The sequence below is a fragment of the Saimiri boliviensis genome, chromosome 2 (genome assembly GCF_048565385.1).
Source record: "Saimiri boliviensis isolate mSaiBol1 chromosome 2, mSaiBol1.pri, whole genome shotgun sequence".
Lineage (NCBI taxonomy): Eukaryota > Metazoa > Chordata > Mammalia > Primates > Cebidae > Saimiri > Saimiri boliviensis.
Window position 1 is genome coordinate 36,804,027 of NC_133450.1, and position 24,624 is coordinate 36,828,650.

The window sequence follows — 24,624 nt, forward strand, 5'->3', positions numbered from 1 at the left end:
AAAGTCCATTTTCTTTTTCAACGGGATGAAATTAGAGAAACTGGTTGTTTTACCAAGGCTTGGACTGGAAGGGTATGCTTCCCTTTTAGGAGTCAAGCTTGACTTGCAAAGCTGATAAAAGCCCCTTGAGAAAACTGGCCTCATATCCTTGTCTACACAGTTCCTGTACAGGGTTCCTGACCTGTGGTCAGTAAACAATATCTCTTTCTAACAGGCCCAAGGCCCCCAAGTTTACCCTGGGAACTTAAGAGGAGAGGATCACCCAACTCACAGGTATCTGAGGACAAACCCGTGGCTGGGCTTGGCTTTAAAAGGTCTTACCTGAGATTCCTTGTGGAACAGAGTTCCATCAAAGCCAGTCTAAAAGGCCTATTAGGAAATAGTTATTCTTGCTGCATTTTATGCAAATAATTAGGCCAAATATAAGACTACAGTCTGTTTTGCAAACAACTCAGTCCTATCACAATTTGTATTTTTAACAAAAATAAAAAATTGGAGAGAGAGAAATTATGTTTCACAACTTACACATTTGTCATTAAAATTTAAACTCACTAGCTGTTTTCAAATTTTTACCTAAATTTTAGACTAACCCTGCTTATTCCTGTGAACCAACCAGCAATTTCTGGCTGCAGCTCAGAAAGAACAAAAGGGATGGGTAATGTAGAAATCTGGATCAATATTCTAGTTCTGAGCAATTATCCTGCAAATCCTGCCAGGTGATGGGAATAAGATGCCCATCACCTGGAGGTTTCCTTTTTGGGACGGTAAGACCAAGGGAGCTAACCAGAGCCAAACACCATGCACTCAAATCTCAGCAAGCATAAATATAGCCACCAGATACCTGGGTGTCACAAGACATCCTTTTCTCTCGTTTGTTAGAAGAGGACTCAATTCCATAGCAGCATTCAGCTTATGATAAAGAATCCATGCAACCCCTCCCCACCCTGAGACACATTTTTGTCTCAAACTCAATTTCAAGCTACTGGTCAAAGCCCTAGGAAAGAAAACTAGATCTGAGGGATCCAGAAGCAGATGGCAACCAAGTTAAAAGGCACAATGCAGGTGAGCATGACTGATTTCTGCCAGTTAAGCCAAGCTTCCTGTTTCATGGATAAAGGTCACAATAGCATCCATGACATAAATGAGGTCTAGGGAATTCAAGGCTACTGACAGCAGGGGATGTGCTGTCAGGACGTATGTGGTTAAAAGTGGATACTCCCATTCCCTAGACTCCCCTGTTAACATGGGTGAAAGCCACTTTAAAACCCATGAGTGGCACCCTGTTGCAGTTTCTGGGATACCAGGATGGAGGAAAGAAAGAGGAACATCTCACTTTTCCTCCGTCATGTACCCTGGGTATTTGCTAGGAAGAAAAAGGAACCAGGGACACCTGCTCCTCTCCTTCTAGATGAGTGGTCATTCATTATCAGTCTGTATCCCTTCTGAATGCACCCTGAACCCCTGGGACTCCTCTGAAAAAAACAAAACATTTTTTTTTTTTTTTTTTTTCCCCTTTCCTCCTCTGTCCTCTCTTCACAGAATTGTGTCTTCATACTACAGGACACTTCCTTTGGATGCATCTTCCAAAGTGATAAAAGTTAATTTCCCAAACCTTAAACTGATTGGCTTAAGATTGAGCTCAGGGAAAAGGAATCCAGAAGCCTGATATGCTAGCAAAAGGGTAAAAGTTTTTCTCACCAGTCGAGCTTTTGGTCCCCTTCTATCTGTACAAACTGGTCAAAGGCCACAAGATTTTTGAGCTGTCCTCATCTGCCCCTTGTTTCATTTTGATACATGTTTTCTAGTATCCTGGTTTGTTTCTTGTCACCTTCAGGCCATCAACCTTCAAAGGATCATGCAACTGGAGCCTTGGCCAATTGTCCCTTTTGCTGGGGACCCTTAGATAGGCCTCTGAGGGAGATCTGACTGCTGTTTACCAAAACAGTTCCCTCTATCAACAGGAAGTAGTTAAGATTAATCTTCATCCTTATCCTTATTTTAACAGCAGTTAAATGTACTTCTTCAGGTGGGGAATGATAGATGCAGGTTGCAGATTAAGGTGGAGAGTCCCTGGAGAATCTCTGACTGGCCTGCACACTGAGAGCATGGGGTGGAGCCACAGGAAGTTTGGAAGTTCATACCATTTTCAGCAGGGAGGAGCCTGGGATTTTCAGCTTGTGTGTGTGGTGGCCTGCAATTAAATCTATGAGGCAGGAAAACTGCTAGCAGGACTCACTTTGCCAGGGATTTCTGTTTCCCTTTTTTTACTCCTTTTCACCCAGTAAATCTGGCCGTACTCACCCTACAATGTATCTGTGTGCCTAAATTATCCTCGTCCTGTGACAAGAACCTGTTTTTCATTCTGTAACAATACCTTTGCCCATTTTTGAATCAGGATGTTTTTCTGTTGAGTTTTAGGAGTTCTCTGTATATTCTGGATATTAATCCCTTACCAGATATACAATTTGCAAATATTTTCTTCCATTCTGTGGGCTGCCTTTTTTTCTGTTGACAGAATATTTTGGTATGTAAAGATTTTAAATGTCCACGCAGTCTAATTTGTCTGCTTTTTGCTCTTGTTGCCTAGTACCTTTGGTGTCGTGTCCAAGAAAATCAATGCCAAATACAATGTCATAAAGTTTTGACTCATATTTTCTTCTAAGAGTTGTATTGGGGGTCTTAGCTTTAGGTCTTTGATCCATTTTGAATTAATTTTTGTATATGGTGTTAGATAAAAGTTCAACTTAATTCTTTTGCATGTGAATATCCACTTTTCCCAGGATCATTTTTTGAAAAGACTATCTTCCCCACTGAATGGTCTTGATATCCTTGTCAAAAATCATTTGACTATATTTGCGGGAGTTTTGTCTATAATGTTTTTACTTTAATGGGCTACTGATCAAAACTCTTTGGAAATAGTTATTCTCCCAGTTGAGAGAATTTTAACCTCTTCCATTTTGATATTATTGGTTACAATTAATAACCACTGTCTGTCATCTATGAACAAATTTTGATGCTTACCTGAAGGGCCAGAGTTTGTGTGTTCAACAAAGATAGTTTCAAAAGCCTCATAGGAAGAATTGTACCAAACACTTCAAAGCATTAATGCTTTAAAGAATAGACTCATGAGTAGACTTCTGACATAACACTGCTTAGACAACTTTTAGATCTAAACAGTGGACTGAGTTAGAATTTTTAAAACTCTTTCAGGACAGAAGCAGAAAGTTACATGAAAGCAGACTGCTAAGCCAAGGCTTATTTGAATAACTATCACAGGGCTGAATCAACACAGGATGGAAAAAGGAGTACAGAAGGAAATTTCTTTTTCTGGCTTTTTGTTTGGAATATTATGGATGATGGTTGTTTTAAATGTTCTATTTTCTAGATATATGAGGAAGCTCTTTTTCTTTCTTTTTAAGCTATATGTAACCCACACAATTTAGTAGACCCTGATTTCTTAAACTAATACAAAACATTTCTAAATGATATTTGATTAACTTCCTCAGAATTCAGAAACTCTTCGTAATTTACTAACTTTTCTTGATAGTGTAGTTATTTGCATTCTTAATAAGAATGTCTTCCTTTTAAACAGGATATAATTGTACAAACTGATTGTGGAACCAAGGCCTTACGTGGAGGTATATTTGCGAATGGTGCTTATCTAATCAAATATCACTACCACTTTGAAGGATAAACTATTGACTGTACTCCTGAAGCCACTGCTGACAAAGCCCTTCCAGAAAAACTAACTTAGTACCTGGGGCAGAAGGTTTCAGCCTTATATGTGGTAAGGAAGAGATCACTTACGTGTGGGAAAAAAATTTGGTGACTTGGAGAAGAGAGGAACTTACCAAAATGATGACAATTAATGCAGATAAAATATGGTGAAATTTCTTGGCATAGCTTACTTCTCTTAGGTTGGCAAAAATAGAGATCTTTAAAAGTATTAAGTAATGGCAAAAATTGCAAGTACTCTTGTACTACCCTATTAGAATCAAGATTCCCTAAGAAAAATTCTAGACAAAAATTAATTTTTTGGTCTTAATATTTATAAAACAAACTTAAGGAGTCTATCTGGTTAATTAATAATCTTGCTGCAGTTATGTAATGAATCATCCCAAACCTAACAAGAACAAACAATTTTTTGTGGTTAAAAAAAAATATCTTTGAGACCAGGCTTGGTGGCTCATGACTGTAATGCTAGCACTTTGGGAGGTGGAGGAGGGCAGATTGCTTGAATCCAGAAGTTTGAGACCATCCTGGGCAACATGATGAAAACCCATCTTTACAAAAAATACAAAAATTAGCAGGGCATGGTGCTGTGTGCCTGTAGTTCCCAGCTACCAGCTACTTGGGCAGCTGAAGCAGGAGAACTGCTTGAGCCTGGAAGTTAGAGAGGCTGCAGTAAGCTGTGATTGTGCCACTGAACTCCAACCTGGGTGACAGCAAGATCCCGTCTGAGAAAAAAAAAATTATCTTTGAGATTACAAAGATTACTAGAATGCCTTGACTTGTATACTCTTCTGAGTTATATGTACTTTTCATTCTTTTACACGATTTTACAACTTTTCCAGTTGTAGAAAACTAATAATAATGTAAATAATTATTCCTGCCCATAGAAATGCAAATACGGTTAGTCCTGATCAGGAGCAACTAATCCCTGGCTGTGTATCTTGCACAAATTTTCTATCTATTTATAAATTAATTTCAGCCTCATGACTGTTGACATATGTCTGTGTTCTTTCCATTCTTGTTTGAATTGGTATAACAGCTTACTAGTTCTCTCACTGATTAATAAGTTAAATAAAATCTTTCCACATATTTATTTTATACTACTGTTATAACTCAACCTTTATAAAACTGTCATTTAACACATATCATACTGTATTCTCCAAAGTATTTCATTATATTGATTTATCTATATATTTTTCTTACTCCACAGATACTTATAGCTAGTTTGCTTGGATCAGTAAACTTCTAGAATTGTAAACACATTCTATTGTTTACAATTTTTACATTGGGCAGTGCATCTTATCACCGAAGTATTTCAGACCATGGTACAAAAATCCCAATTCTCTCTCTCTCTCTCTCTCTCTCTCTTTTTTTTTTTTTTTTTTTGAGATGGAGTTTCTTGTCACCAAGGCTAGAGTGCAATGGCACGATCTTGGCTTAATGCAACCTTCGCCTCCCAGGTTCAAGCGATTCTCCTGCCTCAGCCTTCTGAATAGCTGGGATTACAGGCATCTGCCACCACACTCAGCTAATTTTTGTATTTTTAGTAGAGATGAGGTTTCGCCATGTTGGCCAGACAGGTCTGGAATCCGGACCTCAGGTGATTCGCCCACTTGGCATCCCGAAGTGCTGAAATTGCAGGTGTGAGCCACGTACCCGGTCCCCAATTCTCATTTTTAAGGCAAGTTTGTAATTAGTTTGTCACTTCCCAAAACGTATTCTTTTACTTTTTCTTTTGTGAAGGTGCCATTGCAGAGTAGTCAAGAATTGCCATCTTAGAATCCCAGACTGCCTAGACTTGAATATCAGTTAGTTCCATATTCTTAACTACTTTGAGCTTCAGATTTCTTACAAGCAAAATGAGGATGTATGCAGAGTTTATATATAAAATGTTTAGAAGAATGATTGATATTCAATTAATATAATTAAAATCCTCATGGATAAAAAGAAACAATAACACAATAAAACTGTACATAAACAGTATACATGTATATGCATACATAAACACATGCATATATACTGTTTTCTCCATATCATTTGCCAAGAGGAATCACCAACTCTTTTTCTTCCCAGGGCAATCAGTAGATTCTTTCATACAATACAGTTTTCTGCATATACAATACAGTTTTCTATATATAGAAAACCGGTTATTTCATAGAATACAGCTTAGGGAGCATCATTATTGTTTTGGATTTAATTTGTCAGTGAGATGAGATATCCTATTACAAATCTCCAAGGGTATCTTCCCTCTTGGTCTTAAATTCTTTCTTTGCCCATTTTCAACCTATCAGTTGCCTTAAGGCTACAAAGCATAAGTTGTCACCTTCGGATTTGGATCCAGTCTCTTTGAAAATATCTTCATTTATTTTATAAACAAAGAGGAGCACGATTTATTTTCATTCTCTTTCTCCTTTAAGCCATATTTTCCAACCCTCTGTCTTCTTGAATCAAGTTTTACACCCAAATATGAAACTTCAAGGATTCCTATTTCATACACTTTAGTCATTATTAGGAAGACCTCTTATTTCTTTGATGATGTAGTATATATTAAGGTATATTATGATAGTTAAGATGCTTTTTAGGCAGTAATCTCTAACTAGCTTATTGACTCATGTAACCAAATAGTCATGCAGTCTGTACAGTTCAAGAAGTGCTTGAATGAGTGGTTCACAAAAATGTTACTGGGACTCAGTATCTTTTTTAAACTTCAGTTTCTCATGATTGTTTCTTTATTGTTGGTTCTATCAAGGCAGGCATTCTGTTCATGATCGTATATATATTTCCTCATTCGCGTCCAGCAGAAAACAGAGAACCTGTGTCCCCCAGTAGTTAAAATAAAATCTAAGGGATGAATTCCATTGGCTCTGACTGGCTTCAATTACATGATTCGTGAACTAATGACTGTCTAGATGAAATGGATACGCTGATTATATAGTACGAAGCCAATCTACCCTGGAGGTTTAGTCAGTTCCACCCAAACGACATGATTGGGAAACGTTGTATAGTGCTAGAAAGAGGGAATGAAAAATGACTGCTGGAGAGACAATGAACAAATGTCAATTACAAGAGGCATTTCTCAAGTCTCTGTATCTCTTGAAATAGCAAGCTGATTAATTTTGCAATAAGTAGCAATGAATGAGCTCATTAGTAACTACTGAACAGTATTTAAGCAAGTTTCATTTTTTTTTTTTTTTTTGAGACGGAGTTTCGCTCTTGTTACCCAGGCTGGAGTGCAATGGCGCGATCTCGGCTCACCGCAACCTCCGCCTCCTGGGTTCAAGCAATTCTCCTGCCTCAGCCTCCTGAGTAGCTGGGATTACAGGCACGCGCCACCATGCCCAGCTACTTTTTTGTGTTTTTAGTAGAGACGGGGTTTCACCATGTTGACCAGGATGGTCTCGATCTCTCGACCTCGTGATCCACCCGCCTCGGCCTCCCAAAGTGCTGGGATTACAGGCTTGAGCCACCGCGCCCGGCGCAAGTTTCATTTTTTGATTACTAGAAGCAGATAATTGAGTCAGGAAGGTAAAGAAGTAATATTTAAAAAGCAACTCTTCAGCTAGACTGTGAACTCTTTTTTTTTTTTTTTTTTTGAGACAGAGTCTACACTGAAGTGCAGTGGCAAGATCATGGCTCACTGTAGCCTCGATCTCCTGGGCTCAAGCGATTCTTCTGCCTTAGCCTCCCAAATAGCTGGGACTACAGGCATGTGCCACAATGTCTGGCTAATTTTTGTATTTTTTAGTAGAGATGGGGTTTTGCCATGTTGCTCAGGCTGGTCTGAAACTCCTGGGCTCAACAGCCTGCTTCAGCCTCCCAAAGTGCTGGTATACAGGTATAAGCCACTGCACCCAGGCCCTAGACTATAAACTCTTTATGGGCTGGAACAACCTGTTTATATTTGTATTCTGAGCACTGAGCACGTGCTTGGTATCTTGAAATAATTCTGCAAATATTTAATTCTTAATATACAAAGTTGACAAAAATTTCCCTATATATGTCATTTCCTGTACTACAAATAACAATCTGTTGTGAGATACAGGATAATTATTATTTCCATTTTACAGGTGAGAAACTGAAGCTTAAATCTGAAGTAACTTGTCCCAATAATTAAGTGGCGTGGTCAGGGCTTATATCCAGGTTTTCTGTTTTTGAGATTTTTACATTATTCCAAATTGTTTCACATGCCTCAGAATGTGACCAGCTGAGGGAAATTGCAATTTTCGCCTCAATAGGTAATCAGGTGCTCCCTTTCAATATTACTTTAACATCAGTAAAATTTGTAATAGTAAGCCAAATAGTATATATAGGTATTCCAAATGACTGTTCTCACAAAGAGGTCTTCTGACACACTGACAACACAGGTCATTCAGAACCAGTGGGGCTCATTAAAAAAGTTAGTGCTAGATAGGCATTCAAAATTAATATAGCTTCTTTAGAAGCATCAAGGCCTTTCTTTTCATTATTTTCTGTTGCCTATTTCTTCCTTTTCATTCTATTGTATAGATGCCCCATCTGAAGAACAACAGTATACTCTTTGATGTATTGCTAAATGTCATTTGTCACAGGAAACACAAACATGTGAGTCTACTTAAAAACCTGAACTCTGTCAAAAGACCAGTTACTATTTACAAAAGACTCTTAAATATCAGCTAATAGTTAATCAATGAGAAAGTCTTTGTTGGTGCTATATGAGAACATCCAGTTAGAACAGTTTTACAATCATTCTCAACTAGTTCCGCCAAAGAATTAAACCCTAATAATTAGCTTATCTCCTGAGCATCTAGAATGGTACTAGTTATGTACAGTCCTTGGGAGAACTGAAAAATGAGTCACTCAAATAATTTTTGGTGTACTAAACTTAGCCTTAGTTCCTGGAGGGCATTTCTAGACTTGCCTCAGGCCAGAAGGGCATTTACTATCCTGAAGGGAGAAATCCAGATGGTAGGGCTCACCAGTGCTGACTAAAAAGCCCTTAGGCCTTGAATAAACATCAGTGGCAGCCAAGCAGTAGCTGCCATGAGCCTAGAGTGGTGATGACCACAGGGAGAGACTTCTGCTTGAGGAAAGGAGAAGGAAAAGTAAAGAGGACTTTGTCTTGCAACCTAGTAAAATAAACACCAAGCAGATTCCTAAAGCCTCCAATTCCAGGCCCTAGCTCTTGGATGGCATTTCTAAACCCACCTTGGGCCAGAAGTGGACCTGCTGCACTGAAAGAAAAAAAAAAGACCCAGTCTTGGCAGAATTCCTCATCTGCTGATTAAAAATCCCTTGGTATTTTTTTTTTTTTTGAGATGGAGATAAGAGTCTTGCTCTGACATCAGGCTGGAGTGCAGTGATGAGATCTTGGCTCACTGCAACCTCTGCCTCCTGGTTCAAGTGATTCTTCCGCTTCAGCCTCCTGAGTAGTAGCTACGACTACAAGCACGCACCAACATGCCCGGCTAACTTTTGTATTTTTTAGTAGAGATGGGGTTTCACCATGTTGGTCAGGATGATCTCGATCTCTTCACCTTACGATCTGCCTGCCTCGGCCTCCCAAAGTTCTGGGATTACAGGCGTGAGCCACCATGCCCGGGCCCCTTGGTCTTTTAATAAATATCAGCAGCAGCCAGAAAATAGTTGCCACAGGCCTTGGGCAAGACCCAGTACTATGCTGGTTTTAGGAGTGACCCAACACAGCACCAGCGGTGGTGGCCACAAGACTGCTTGGATTAGCTCTTCCCCAACTTCAGGCAGTTCATCACGAAGAGGGAGACTTGGTTTGTTTGGGGGAAAGTAAGAGAAAAGAACAAGAGACTCTGCTTGGTAATCTAGGGAATTCTCCTGAATCTTATTAAGACCGCCATGGCAGTAGCTCTATAAGAGTCACAGCATTACCAGGCTTGGGGTATCCCCTAATACATATGGATTCAGTGACCAGACTTGGATCACAACATTTAATTCCCTTTGAGTACTTGGAAAGCCTTCCCAAGAAGGATGAATACAAAAAGCCCAGACTTCAAAGATTAGAATAAATACTCGATATTGATGAACATCCACAAGCATGAAGACCATCCACAAAAACATGGCTTTGCTAAATGAACCAGATAAGATACCAGTGACCAAGTCTGTAGTGACAGAGATATGTGACCTTTTAGACAGAGAATTTGAAATAGTTGTTTTGAGGAAGCTCAATAAAATGTAAGATAACACAGAAAATGAATTCAGATCGTATCAGATAAATTTAACAAAGAGAGTGAAATAATTAAAAACAATCAAGCAGAAACTCTACAGCTGAAAATTGGATTGACAAACTGAAGAATACACCGGTCTTTCAACCATGTAACTGATCAAGCGGAAAAAAAAAATTAGTAAGCTCGAAGACAGCCTATTTGAAAATACAGTCAGAGGAATCAAAAGAAAAAGAATTAAAAATAATTAAGCATGCCTACAGAATCTAGAAAATAGCCTCAAAGGGCAAATATAAGAGTTAACTGGTCTTAAAGAAAAGGGCGGGTGGAGGGGGGAAGAGAGAGAGAGATATCAGGGTAGAAAGCTTATTCAAAGAGATATTAAGAACTTTCAAAACACAGAGAAAGATATCAACATTCAAGTACAAGAAGACTACAGAACTCTAAGCTGATTTAACCCAAAGAAGACCACCTCAAAACATTTAATAATCAAGCTCTCAAAGGTCAAGGATAAAGAAAGACTCCTAAAAGCAGCAAGACAATAACAACAAATAACATATAAAGGAGCTCGAATATGTCTGGCAGCGGATTTCTAAGTGGAAACCTTAAAGGCTAAGAGAGAGTGGGTATGGTAAATTTTAAACTGCTGAAGGAAAAAACCTTTTATCTTACAAAATTATATCCAGTGAAAATATCCTTCAAACATGAAGGATAAATAAAGACCTTCCCAGATAAACAAAAGCTCAGGGATTTCATCAACACTATACCTGTTTTACAAGAAATGCTAAAGGGAGTTCTTCAATCTGAAAGAAAAGAATATTAAACAGAAATAAGAAATGATCTGAAGGCCCAAAACTCACCGGTAGCAGTAAATACAGAGACAAATACAGAATATTATAACACAGTGTGATGTATAAACAACTCATCTCATATCTTGAGGAGAACGACTAAAAGATGATCTAAAAAATGGTAACTACAGGCATGGTGGCTCATGCCTGTGATCCAGCAGCTAGAGAGGCCAAAGTGGATGGAACACTTGAGCCCAGTAGTTTGAGACCAGCCTGGGCAAAATAGTGAAACTCTGTCTTTACAAAAGATAGAAAAATTAGTTGGGCATGATGTTGTGTACCTGTAGTCCTGGCTACTCAGGAGATTAAGATGGGAGGATTGATTTGCCCAGGAGGTCAACGCTGCACTGAGCCGTGATTGTACAATTACACTCCAGCCTGGGCAACACAGTGAGATCCTATCTCAAAACAAAACAAAATAAAACAAAAAAACCAAACCCAAACTACAACTTTTTGAGACATAATATTATAAAATATACATAGGAAGAAAAAAGGTTTAAAAGTGGGGGGATGAATTTAAGTGTAGAGTTTTCATCAGTTGTCTCTTTGCTTCTTTGTTTGTTTTAGCAATCTGAGTTGTCATTGGTTTAAAATAATGGGTTGTAAGATAGTATTTGCCAGGCTCATGGTAACCTTAAACCAAAAAAACCTATAACAGTTTCACAAAAAATATAAAGCAAGAAATTAAAACATACCATCAGAGAAAATCACTTTCACAAAAAGAAAGACAGAAAAGAAGAAAAGACCATAAAGAACCAGAAAACAAAACAAAACAAAATAATAAAGCAGTAGTAAGTCCTTACTTATCAATAATAACACTAAATGTAAATGAACTTAACTCTCCAATCAAAAGACACAGAGTGGCTGAATGGATTCAAAAACAAGATCGAACAATCTGTTGTTTACACGAAATACACTTCACCTATAAAAACACATACAGACTGAGAATAAAAGGATGGAAAAAGATAACCCATGCAAGTGGAAACCAGAAAAGAATAGCAGTATCTACATTTACAGCAAAAAAAAAAAAAAAAAAAAAAAAAAAAAAAATAGATTTAAGATAAACACTATAAAAAGAGACAAGGAAGGCCATTATATAATGACAAAGGGATCAATTCATCAAGAGGATATGACAACTGTAAATATATTTGCAACCAACACGAGTGCATCCAGATATATGAAACGATTATTATTAAAGAGAGAGACCCTAATATATCAATAGCTGGAGACTTCATCAACCAACTTTAAACATTGCACAGATTGTCCCTACAGAAAATTAATAAAGAAATATTGAGGCCGGGCGTGGTAGCTCAAGCCTGTAATCCCAGCACTTTTGGAGGCCGAGGCAGCTGGATCACCTGAGGTTAGGAGTTTGAGACGAGCCTGGCCAACATGGTGAAACCCCGTCTCTACTAAAATTACAAAAATTAGCTGGGTATGATAGCATGTGCCTGTAATCACAGATACTCAGGAAGCTGAGGCAGGAGAATCACTTGAACCTGGTAGGCAGAGGTTGCAGTGAGCTGAGAACACCCCACTGTACTCTAGGTTGGGAACAAAGCAAGACTCTGTCTTAAAAAAAAAAAAAATAGACTTAATCTCCATTACAGATTAAATAACTCTAACAGATCTTTATAAAATATTTCATCTAATGGCTGCAGAATACACATTTTTCTCCTCAGCACATGAATCATTCTCAAGGACAGATAATATGTATATGTTAGGCCACAAAAAAAGTCTTTATAATTTCAAAAAAACTGAAATCATATATATCTTCTCTAACCCACAATAGAATAAAACTAGAAATCAATTAAAAAAACTTTGGAATTGATACAAACACATGGAAATTAAACAATATGCTCCTGAAAGACAAGTGGGCCACTGAAGACATTAAGAAGGAAATCAAACATTTCTTGAAGCAAACGAATATGGAAACAAAAAACACCAACACCTATGGGATAGGAAAAAACTATTTAAGAGGAAAGTTTATACCAATAAGCACCTACATCAAAAAAGTAGAAAAACTACAACTAAGCAACCTAATGACACATGATAAAGAACTAGAAAAGCAAGAGCAAATCAAGCCCAACATCAGTAGAAGAAAAGAAATAATAAAGATCAGAGCAAAGATAAATGAAGTTGAAACAAACAAAAAATCAACAAAATAAAGTTTTCTTTTTGAAAGATAAACGAAATTGCCTAACCTTTAGCCAGACTAAGGAAAAAAGAGAGATTACCCAAATAAATAAAATCAGAGATGAAAAAGGAGACATTACAATTATACCACAAAAATTCAAAGGATTATTACAGACTGCTATGAGCAACTATATGCCAATACTTCTAGGAAAACATATGAGTAATGGATAAATTCCTCAATGCATAAAACCTACCAAGATGGAACCATGAAGAAATCCAAAACCTGAATACAGTAATAATAAGCAATGAGATTTAAGTCATAATAAAAAGTCTCTCAGAAAAGAAAAGAACCAATACCTTCACTGCTGAAGTCTGTGAAATACTATGATACCACCAATCTTACTCAAACTAGTCTGAAAAGTAGAGAAGGAAGGAACGCTTTTATGTTAATTCTACAAGGTCAGTATTACTCTGTTACTAAAACCAGAAAAAGAGACATTAAAAAAAAAAGAAAAGAAAAGAAAACTACAGGTCACTATCTGATTAACACTGACATAAAAATCCTCAACAAAATGCTAGTGCACCAAATTCAACAACACATTAAAAACATCATTCATTATGACCAAGTGGGATTCATCCCAGGGATGGGAGGATGGTTCAACATATGCAAATCAATCAATCTACAGAATGAATGACAAAAGCCATATGATCATTTTACTTGATGCTGAGAAAGCTTTTGACAAAATTCAATTGCTTCATGATAAAAACCCTCAAAAAACTGGGTACAGAAGGAACAACCCTCAACATAATAAAAGCTATATGCAACAAACCCACATCTAGTATCATACTGAATGGAGAAAAACTGAAAGCCTTTCCTCTAATATTTGGAACATGACAAAGATGCTCACTTTTACCACTGTTATTCAACACAGCATTGGAAGTGCTAACTAGAGTAGTCAGACAAGAGAAAGATTAAAGAGTACCCAAACTGGAAAGGAAGAGATCAAATTACACCATAGTCTGCAGATGATACAACATGTGGAAAAACCTAAAGACTCCAATAAAAAACTATTAGAACTGATACACAAATTCAGTAAAGTGGCAGGATACAAAATCAACATACAAAAATTTGTAGCATTTCTTTCTTTCTTTCTTTTTTTTTTTTTTTTTTAAAGATAGAGTCTCATTCCATCACCCAGGCTGGAGTGCAATGGCGTGATCTCAGCTTACTGCAACCTCTGCCTCCCAGGATCAAGCAATTCCCCGTCTCAGCCTCTTGACTAGCTGGTACTACAGGCACCTGCCACCATGTCCAGCTAATTTTTTGTATTTTTAGTAGAAACGGGTTTCACCTTGTTGGTGAGGCTGGTCTTAAACACCTGACCTCAGGTGATTCAACTGCCTTGGCTTCCCAAAGTTCTGGGATGAGACGTGTGAGCCACTATGCCCCCTCAATTAGTAGCATTTCTATATGCCAACAGTGAACAATATGAAAAAGGAATTAAGAAAGTAATCCTGTTTATAATAGTTACAAATAAAACACATAGGAAGAAATTTAACCAAAGAAGTAAAAGATTTCTAAAATGAGAAGCATAAAACATTTTTGCAAGATATTGAAGTGGACACACACAAAAAATGAAAAGACATTCCATGTTCATGGATTGGAAGAACCAATATTGTTAAAATGTCCATACTTCCCAAAGCAATCTATGGACTCAATGCAATACCTTCATATAAATAGAAAAACTAATCATAACATTTACACAGAACCACAAAAGACCCAGAATAATGAAAGCTATCCTGAGAAAAAATAAAAACAAAACTGGAGGAATCATTACCTGACTTCAAATTATACTATAGAGCTATAGTAGCTAATACACCGCAGTACTGGCATAAAAACAAATACAATGCCAATGGAATAGAATAGAGAACATAGAAACAAATCCATATATGTACAGTGAGTTCATTTTGACAAAGGGAGTCAAGAACATACACTGGGGAAAGGACAGTCTCTTTAATAAAGGCTGCTGGGAAAACTGGATATCCATATGCAGATTATTAAAACTAGACACCTATTTCTTGCCATATATAAAAATCAAATAAAAATGATTAAAGACTTAAATCTAAGACTTGAAACTATGAAACTACTAAAAGAAAACTCTCAGAAAACTCTCCAGGACATTGGACTGGGCAAAGATTTCTTGAGTGATACCCCACAAATACAGGCAACCCTGAAAAAAATGGACAAATGGGATCACATCAAGTTAAAAAGCTTCATCATAGCAAAGGAAACAATCAATAAAGTGAGGAGACAATCCAAGGAATGAAAGAAAATATTTGCAAACTATGCATCTGAGAAGGGATTAGTAGCCAGACTATATAAATAATTCTATAGGAAAAAATATATAACAATCCAACTTAAAAATGGGCAAAAGACCTGAATAGATGTTTCTCAAAAGAAGACATAGAAATGGTAAACAAGTATATGAAAAGGTGTTCATCAGCATTGATCATCAGAGAAATGCAAATCAAAACTATAATGAGATATCATCTCCTCTCAGTTAATACAGCTTTAATCCAAAAGACAGGGAATAATGAATGTCAGTGAGTATGTGGAGAAAGGGGAACACTTGTACACTACTTGTGGGAATGTAGATTGGTATAGCCACCATGCAGAATAGTATAGAGATTCCTCAAAAAACTAAAGACAGAACTACATATGATCCAGCAATCCCCCTGGTAGGTATATATACAAAATAAAGGAAATCAGTATATTGAAGAGATATCTGCACTTCCATGTGTATTGCAGCACTATCAATCTGAGTGTCCATTAGCAGATAAATAAAGAAAATGTGGCAGCCGGGCGCGGTGGCTCAAGCCTGTAATTCCAGCACTTCGGGAGGCCAAGGCGGGTGGATCACTAGGTCGAGAGATCGAGACCATCCTGGTCAACATGGTGAAACCCCGTCTCTACTAAAAATACAAAAAATTAGCTGGGCATGGTGGCGCATGTCTGTAATCCCAGCTACTCAGGAGGCTGAGGCAGGAGAATTGCCTGAACCCAGGAGGCGGAGGTTGCAGTGAGCCGAGATTGCGCCATTGCATTCCAGCCTGGGTAACAAGAGCAAAACTCCATCTCAAAAAAAAAAAAAAAAAAAAGAAAAAAAGAAAATGTGGTACATATAAACAATGGAGTACTGATTAGCTATAAAAAATAATGAAATATTGTCATTTGCAACAAAATGGATGGAAATGGAAGACATTGTTAAATGAAATAAGTCAGGCACAGAAAGACAAACTTTGCATGTTCTCACTTACTTGTGGGAGCTAAAATTTAAAACAATTGAATTCCTGCAGATAAAGATGGTAGAATGATGGTTACAGAGGGTGGAGAGGGTGGGGAGGGGGAGTGGGAAATGGGAATGCTTAATGGGTACCCAAAATATAGTTAGATACAATGGATAACATCTCAATGGCACAACAGGGTGATTATGATTAGCAATAATTTGTTGCATATTTTAGAATAAATTAGGGAATACAATTGGATGTTTGTAACATAAAGAAATGATGAATGCTTGAGGTGATGGATACCCATTTACCCTCATATGATTATTACCCATTGTATGCCTGTATCAAAATATCTCACATGCCCCCATAAATATATCCACTACTATGTACCCCACAAAATTAAAATTAAAAAAAGTCTTCATTTGGTAATATCTTCTAAGATACTATGGAAGCTAACTTGGTTTTTTCTTCTCCAAATTTTGGATGTTTTGCTTCCTAAGTATTTAAAACCCAAATTTCACTCTATTATTTGTTTTTCTTCTCTACCCCTCTCATTTTGTATCCATATTTGGGATTTAGATCATTTTTTTTTTAATCCAGTGTCTAAATTATCACTGTTTAAAGATTTATATTTATCAATTTAATCTTTTACAATCTGGCATTTTCCCCCCAAGGTACCATTCAGCCAGTGACTGAATAAACAAACATGCAGCCTAAAAAGTTTACTTATGATGAGGAACCATAGAATTTATATCAAAGTCAACTCTGCAAATGGTTGTAATGAGAGCCTAGTGAATGAAAAAAAAATGAGATGCAAAATAATGAGAAAAAACACGAGGGTTAATACATATCAACTATTTGCTTGACCAATCTGTCTAGATTTTAAGACTCAAAGTGATTCTCTTAATAGGTAATCTTAAGTCCAGCAATTTATTTAAAAGCTATCTGATGAAATTGGTAAGACAAAAATAACTTCTGAGAAATGAATTTCTTGCAAGTCATTTGATAAAAGTTCATTGTCACAAATGACAGAATCTTAATGATAGCAGAGTACGTTAGTCACAGGAGAAACTCTATTTAATTCCTTGATGGATATACTCAGTGGCACTTATACTTTCGCAAGAAAGCAATGCTGAAAATCCATCAGCATAAAACAACACATCTTCCATATGTTACAGCCTATCTCCAAGGAGAAGAAGTAGAATGCATATTTGCAAAATCATTAATGCAAAAGCTTCTTGTCTTACCCGTTCATCTGTTGAATGATGGGAATAATTGATGAGACCAGGGATGGGCTGCTCACCGTGTGCCATGACAACAGCAGGACTGGTGTAGAATGGATGCTTCTAATGCACAACACATAACAACTATGAATATAGTTACAGGAAAACATGAAACTACACAAGCAAAATGACTAAAAAGGAAAAAAGGTAAAAACAAATGAAAAAATGAAATGCTAACATTTTCCAAATGTAGAATGACAGAACCAGCTTAGATTTTAAATGCCAAAACTTCTCTTAAGATTGAAATTTATGGCACTTCTTACTCTTTTAAAGAGTAAAAGAAAAAGAAAATATAATGATTTAAAAATGCACCTATTTCACCAATTAGTTTCATAAAAAAACCACACACAACTTAAATACTTACTAGCCTTAAGTAACCACTTACTGGATTACTGAAAGGACACTTCGAAAAGATTTCTTGGTGATTCTAATCTATACATTATTTAAAAAAACACCTCACTATGCTGATAGCCAAAATATCTGGATGATCCATGAAACTCTGGGAATTATTTCATATAGCAATTAAATTTTTAATGTTTATGCTCTTAATGAAAAATTATGATTTCTAGAATTGATATGCTACTTTCTGAAGATATTAAGGCATACTAAGTGGACTTTAGTAGGTATGAAGAATAAATCATTTTCTATAACTTTAAGACAGCTGAATTTACTCAAGTAACTCATGGCAGTATATTTACCCCTGGAGTTGCCCAAAGAGAATTTGTAATACTTTGGTATTGTCCTAATAATATTTATTACTTAATTAAATTAAACATGCAAATATATCTATTTCTTATCTATACCACTAGGGTAATTTGTGTCAAGTAATATTTGAATAAGTTATTAGTTAAGAAACATTCAACAATTGCTGAAAAGCTTTGTCTTTATAAAAATCCTTATTAATATTTCCCAACTCTTTGTTGAATCATCTAAGATCTTTTACTTTCAGTTTGCTGTTCCTTTAAGAATGTGTGAAGTTTTGATATTCTGAAAATATAAACATTATATATTTAATATGTCCACAAAAATGACTTCTCCAAAGAGTTCTGAAACGTCACATTGTTTATCATCGTAGTTACTACTTCAATAGGTAACAGCTCATCAGTAATGCCTCAGGGCTCAGAATAAACTTCAGTGCCCTTAAGGAATCTATATCAAGAAGGAAACATAGTAGTGGAGTGTCATGGACATCCTATTTATTTATTTATTTATTTGTTTGTTTGTTTGAGATAGAGTCTCGCTCTGTTGCCCAGGCTGGAGTGCACTGGCACAATCTTGGATCACTGCAACCTCCACCTCCCAGGTTCAAGCGATTCTCCTGTCTCAGCTTCCCAAGTAGCTGGGACTATAGGTGCCCACCACCATGCCCAGCTAACTTTTGTATTTTTAGTAGAGATGTGGTTTCACCATACTGGCCAGGCTGGTCTTGAACGCCTGACCTTGTGATCAGCCACCTCAGCCTCCCAAAATGCTGGGATTATAGGCATAAGCCATCATGCCCAGCCCATCCCAGTTATTTTTTTAGGGTTCTCTGAAAAAGTATTAAACGTATGGAGGGATAGGATGGAAAACAGATAAAACCAGTACATTTACCTGTGGGTCCTTTAGACCTCTGAGTGTCTTTCATCAGGCTTACCTTGGCAGCAATGGCTGCTGCAGTTATATGTGATGAGGAACTATCTTCTGTTGAAGCAACACCACTGTCTTTTTTCTCTTCTTCCTCTTCCTCACATTGAACCCCTTTATCTTCTGTCTGTTTATGGGGACTGGTTGTAGGAGGAGGGGAAAGAGGAGGTGGTGGGGAAGGCAAATCTTCAAGTTCATCATGCACCTCCTTTACTTTTACAATGGCATCACGTAGAAGGTCAATGGCATGAGGTAGAGCTGGCAGTATGAATTGAAAGCATTCCTGTATGCCAGAGAAAGAAAAAAATTAAGATGGAGCACTTTTGTAGTTATACAAGATGGTGGCAATCAAACTGATTTGTGATTTTGGATCTGCATTTCCCTCCATCAATCTCAAGAATTCATCATATGTAAAACATTGTCTTAGCAATATGCCATGAAATACGCATAACATAAATTACAGTAGTCTGTATAAGTTAAGGAACAACAGTGGTATAAAAGCATATATTCTCTGCTGACTGTTCCTTTTGCCGTGTAAAAGCTGCTTAGTTTAATTAGGCCCCAGCTATTTATCTTTGTTTTTATTGCAGTTGCTTTTGGGTTTTTGGTCATAAAATTCTTGTCTAAGCCAATGTCTAGAAGGGTTTCTCCAATGTTATCTTCTAGAATTTTTATAGTTTCAGGTCTTAGGTTTAGGTTCTTAATCTATCTTGAGTTAATTTTTATGTAAAGTGAGAGCTGAGGATCCAGTTTCATTCTCCTACAGGGCTAAATGGCCTGCCAATTATCCCAGCAACATTTGTTAAAATGGTTGTCCTTTCCCTACCTTATGTTTTTGTTTGCTTTGTTGAAGATCAGATGGGTGTGTTTGGTTTTATTTCTGGGTTCTCTATTCTGTTCCATTGATCTGTGTGCCTGTTTTCATACCAGTACTACACTGTTTTGGTGACTAAGGCCTTACAGTGTAGTCTGGAATCAGGTAGTATGTTGCCTTCAGATATGTTCTTTTTGCTTAGTCTTGCTTTGGCTATGCAGGCTCTTTTTTGATTCCATATGAATTTTAGAATTGTTTTTCCTAACTCTGTGAAGAATGATGGCAGTATTTTGATGGGGATTGCACTGAATTTGTAGACTACTTTTGGCAGTATGGTCATTTTCACAATATTGCTTCTACAAATCCATGAGCATGGGATGTGTTTACATTTGTTTCTGTCATCTATGATTTCTTTCCGCAATGTTTTGTAATCTTCACAAACTATACATCTGACAAAGGACTACTATCCTGAATCTACAACGAACTCAAACAAATCCATAAGAAAAAAAACAATCCCATCAAAAAGTGGGCTAATGACATTAATAGTTCTCAAAAGAAGATATACAAATGGCTAACAAATTTATGAAAAAATGCTCAACATCACTAATGATCAGAGAAATGCAAATCAAAACTGCAATGCGATACCACCTTACTCCTGCAAGAATGATCATAATCAAAGAATAAAAAAACAGTAGATGTTGGTGTGGATGCAGTGATCATGGAAAACTATACTGCTGGTGGGAATGTAAACTAGTACTACCACCATGGAAAACAGTGTGGAGTTACCTTAAAAAACTAAAAGTAGAACTAACATTTGATCCAGCAATCCAACTACTGGGTATCTACCCAGAGAAAAGAAATCATTGTTCAAAACAATGCTTGCATACACCTTTGTAGCAGCATAATTCATAACTGCAAAATCATGGAACCAACCCAAATGCCTATTAATATATATATATGATTTTTTAATCTACTCATTGATTGCTAATATATATACATATATGTATATATATGCATCATATATATGAATATATTACATATACATCATATATACATGTATATATACACCATATATATATATATATATATATATATATATATATATATATATGTGTGTGATGGAATACTACTCAGCCATAAAAAAGAATGAATTAACAGCATCTGCAATGACCTGGATGAGATTAGAGATTATTATTCTAAGTGAAGTAACTCAAGAATGGAAAGCCAAACACTGTATATTTCACTGATATGTGGGAGCTAAGTTATGAGGATGCAAAGGGGTAGGAATGATACAATGGACTTTGGGGACTTGCGGGAAAGAGTGGGAGGTGGGCAAGGGATAAAAGACAACAAATACGGTGCAGTGTATACTGCTTGGTTGGTGGGTGCACCAGAATCTCACAAATCACCACGAAAGAACTTACTCATGCACCCAAATACTGTCTGTACCCCAATAACTTATGGAAAAATAAAAAGATTGAGGACAGGCATGATGGTCAGAATCAGATTCTCTTAAAAAAAAAAAAAACATGCACTGCATTTTTTTAAAAGTAAAATTTGTGTATACAATTTGGTAGTTTAAAGATGCATTATGAGAAAGTCAGGAAAGATAGGAAAGAAGCCCAAGAGTTTGAGGCTGCAGTGAGCTATGATTGTTTAACTGCATACCAGCTGGGGTGACATAGTGAGACTCTGTCTCTAAAAACTAAATAAATACATACATGCTAGAAACATGTATACTACCCTCTTTTCCTTCCCTTCCTCCCCAAGAGAAAACCTACATACCAACACACATACATATTTAATTATTGGGTTATTTCCATAGCTCTTAACTGATTTATAGAAAATTCCTGAATAAACTAGGAACATTCCATCCCTTGTTCCCAGCCTCCTGAGTCAAGACCATTTCTTGATGTGATTCATGTCAAACACTTAAGACACTGCTATATTTTGAATGGGTCAAATCTACTTAATCTTTAATCCAAAAGTAGAGAGAAGGAAGTGAGGGTCTTCCATGCAGAAAGTGGTCTCATGAGGCTAAGTAAAGAAATATAAATATTTATATCCAAGTCACGTAGGAACTTTTACACAGGTGCAAGAATCTTACATCAAAGTGGCCAAAAGATTGTTTAATAGACAGGCAAATGAAACTATATGTTTACTGCTAGACACCAAACCTTTGTGTGAAATCCTGAATTTATGGGGAGGGAAGGTAGCCTGTACCTGTCTGTTACTTTCCTGATCCCATCTCCTCATTCTTGAACTGCTGGAGATTGAGCCCCTTTGGGCTTTGTTGACCCCACAACTGGGGTATATTAATTGATGGTTGATTTTGCTATACTGGCTACTTCTTTTCCCATAGTCTAATCAATTTTTATCACACATGCTGACTGTTTTCCCTTCCCTTCTCCTATTCTTGGAGAAATTCAATGAATAAACAAAGATTTATTGGTACTGAAATTGTTTTAAAAGAAGCAGAAAAGAGGTTTTATATTTTTAGCTAGAGCAGGGCACTAAAACTAACAACCATGTGAGAACAAGATTATTTTGTCCAAAGAGCTAAAGTTCTAACTGCCATCATAAAGTATAGTGAGGCAACATCGTACAGCATGTAAAATATAAAATATGCTTGTAAAGAGCACTGCATAAAGTCAATATAACCTGCTGCTGAGGTGCTCCCTATTACCTATAATATATAACCAAAACAGAATAGGTGAGAACTTAAAAACCAGAACATAAGTCCAGATATATTTGCAGAATAGGTGGAGGTCTTTTTCTTTCACATTTGAAGTATTAGCTTAAAATCTAAGATGTAAACAAAATCTTAAAAATTTTTAGAGGGTTACGTAACACCTGGAAAGATGTCTAATCTCCTGACCTATCTCTGTATGGCTCAATCAGTTCACTGTTTAAAGACGGTGTAGTAAAGAATTTAACCTTGACTGAGGAGACGTCTGGCTTGTACACTCAGCTTCTGGGAGTAAGCTCTATGTCCGTGGAATTTCATACCTGTCAGGGTTCCATGTGCAAGCCAGGACCCAGAAAGTCTAAAGTCCTGCCTTCCTGCCTGCCTAGGCTGATCACTCCTGCCCCCTCACCCCACCCTGCCATCTTAACTGTTATCATAATAATGTGAATACTCCTCACCCCACCTTACCATCTTAACTACTCTTATCCCACCCGCCACTGTAACTGAACTCAAGGTAATGTATACTCCTTGCCCCCACCCCCACCACTGTAACTAATCTTACTCTGAAACTTTGCACTACCCACCACAAACCTATAAAACCAACTCCTATCCCACTGCCCTTTACTAATGCCCTTTTCGGCCTTAGCCCACCTGCACCCAGGTGAATAAACAGCCATGTTGCTCACACAAAACCTGTTTGAGGGGGGGGTCTCTTCATTCAAAGCGCGTGTTTTTAACAATGCCTAATAGTAATGTCTTTGTTTGCTTATGGACTTTGGCCACCAGAGACAGTCTAATATTGTTAGACTACAGTTCAGGAGTGAGGGGAAGGTATCAGGAAAAAAACAGACTGGCATGGCCTACCCTTCATCCCTCCCCATTAATTCAAGATTTCACACAAAGCTTTGGTGTCTAAAAGTAAACATGGAGTTTCACTCATCTGTCTATTAAACAATCTTGTGGCCACTTACACATAAGTTTTTTGCACCTGCATAAAAGTTCCTGAGTGACTTGGATATATACATATTCATATTCCCTTTCTTGACCTTCTGATCCCACTTTCTATATGGAAGGCCCCCAATTGCTTCTCTCTACTTTAGTTTAGGATTAAAGATTACAGGTCAGCCAGCTGGCAGTATGTGTTTGAGTCTTAGTAAAAGCTGTGGATACCAAAGGCTCAGGTGAGCATCCCCAGCTGTCATTACTCCAGCTGGTATCACAGACTGATGCAAGAAGGGCAACATGTCCATGTCCCCAAAGAGAGACGACAACACAAATTCCTTGTTTGTTACCTCTGCTAGACTCTGCAGAGGTACTCTATGTACTTTCTTCCTTGGCTGACTTTAATCCATATTCTTTCCTTTTTTATTGCAATGAATAATAATCACAAGTATAACAGCTTTCTGTGAGTTCCATGAATGCTAGTGAATTATTAAACCTGAAGGTCCTTTTAGAATCCCCTGAATTTGCAATTAGGGTCAGAAGGGAGGGCAATTTTGTGGAGTACTCCACATTTGTAGGTAGTTATTTTTTGCAGTTGGCTAAAACTCCTCACAGTTGGTGTCAAAAATGGGATTTTCTAGAAAAACCCTGACTCACTGATATACATGGCTTGGGAAGTGAAGAGAGGGTGTGGGATGATCAACCTTTGATCCCCGAGTGGAGACAGGGTCAATCACAGTATTGAATTGCTTAATGGAGATAGTTCCCAAGAAGTTGTCTGGATGCATAAGGAGATGCAAAATATAAAGAAAGAAGCTAACCACACAATCTCTTGGTTATTGTTACCTATGCTATCTAAAATGAAAGTAAGGAAGACATGTTGGGGTGGATCATAAGGTTGGGCCAAGCTTGGATTCTGTGTAATCTGATGTATAGCTGCTAGTCACAGAGTCACTTACAAAAAAAAATTTTATTGAAACAATAAACAACGAATAACTTAGATTGATTCAGAAGAGAATGGGAAAGAGTGAGATTCAAGGGACTTGTCCTAGCAGGATAGAAATATTGAAATGGTTATTAAGAAACTGATAAA

General features: G+C 37.1%; 1 protein-coding gene across 15 annotated transcripts in view; it reads right to left on the reverse strand.

The window, feature by feature from the left end:
* GPHN (gephyrin) overlaps window positions 1-24,624 on the reverse strand; it is a 664,399-nt gene that overhangs the window by 242,926 nt on the left and 396,849 nt on the right. For 8 of the 15 annotated variants that reach the window (XM_003924444.4, XM_010335175.3, XM_010335173.3 and 5 more), the window contains one exon: window positions 19,097-19,369. In XM_003924444.4, the coding sequence (XP_003924493.1) occupies window positions 19,097-19,369 (273 nt within the window). Of the gene's footprint in view, window positions 1-17,424; window positions 17,524-19,096; window positions 19,370-24,624 lie in introns of all 15 variants that reach the window. The other 7 variants (XM_003924443.4, XM_074393108.1, XM_010335172.3 and 4 more) reach the window with 1 other exon arrangement.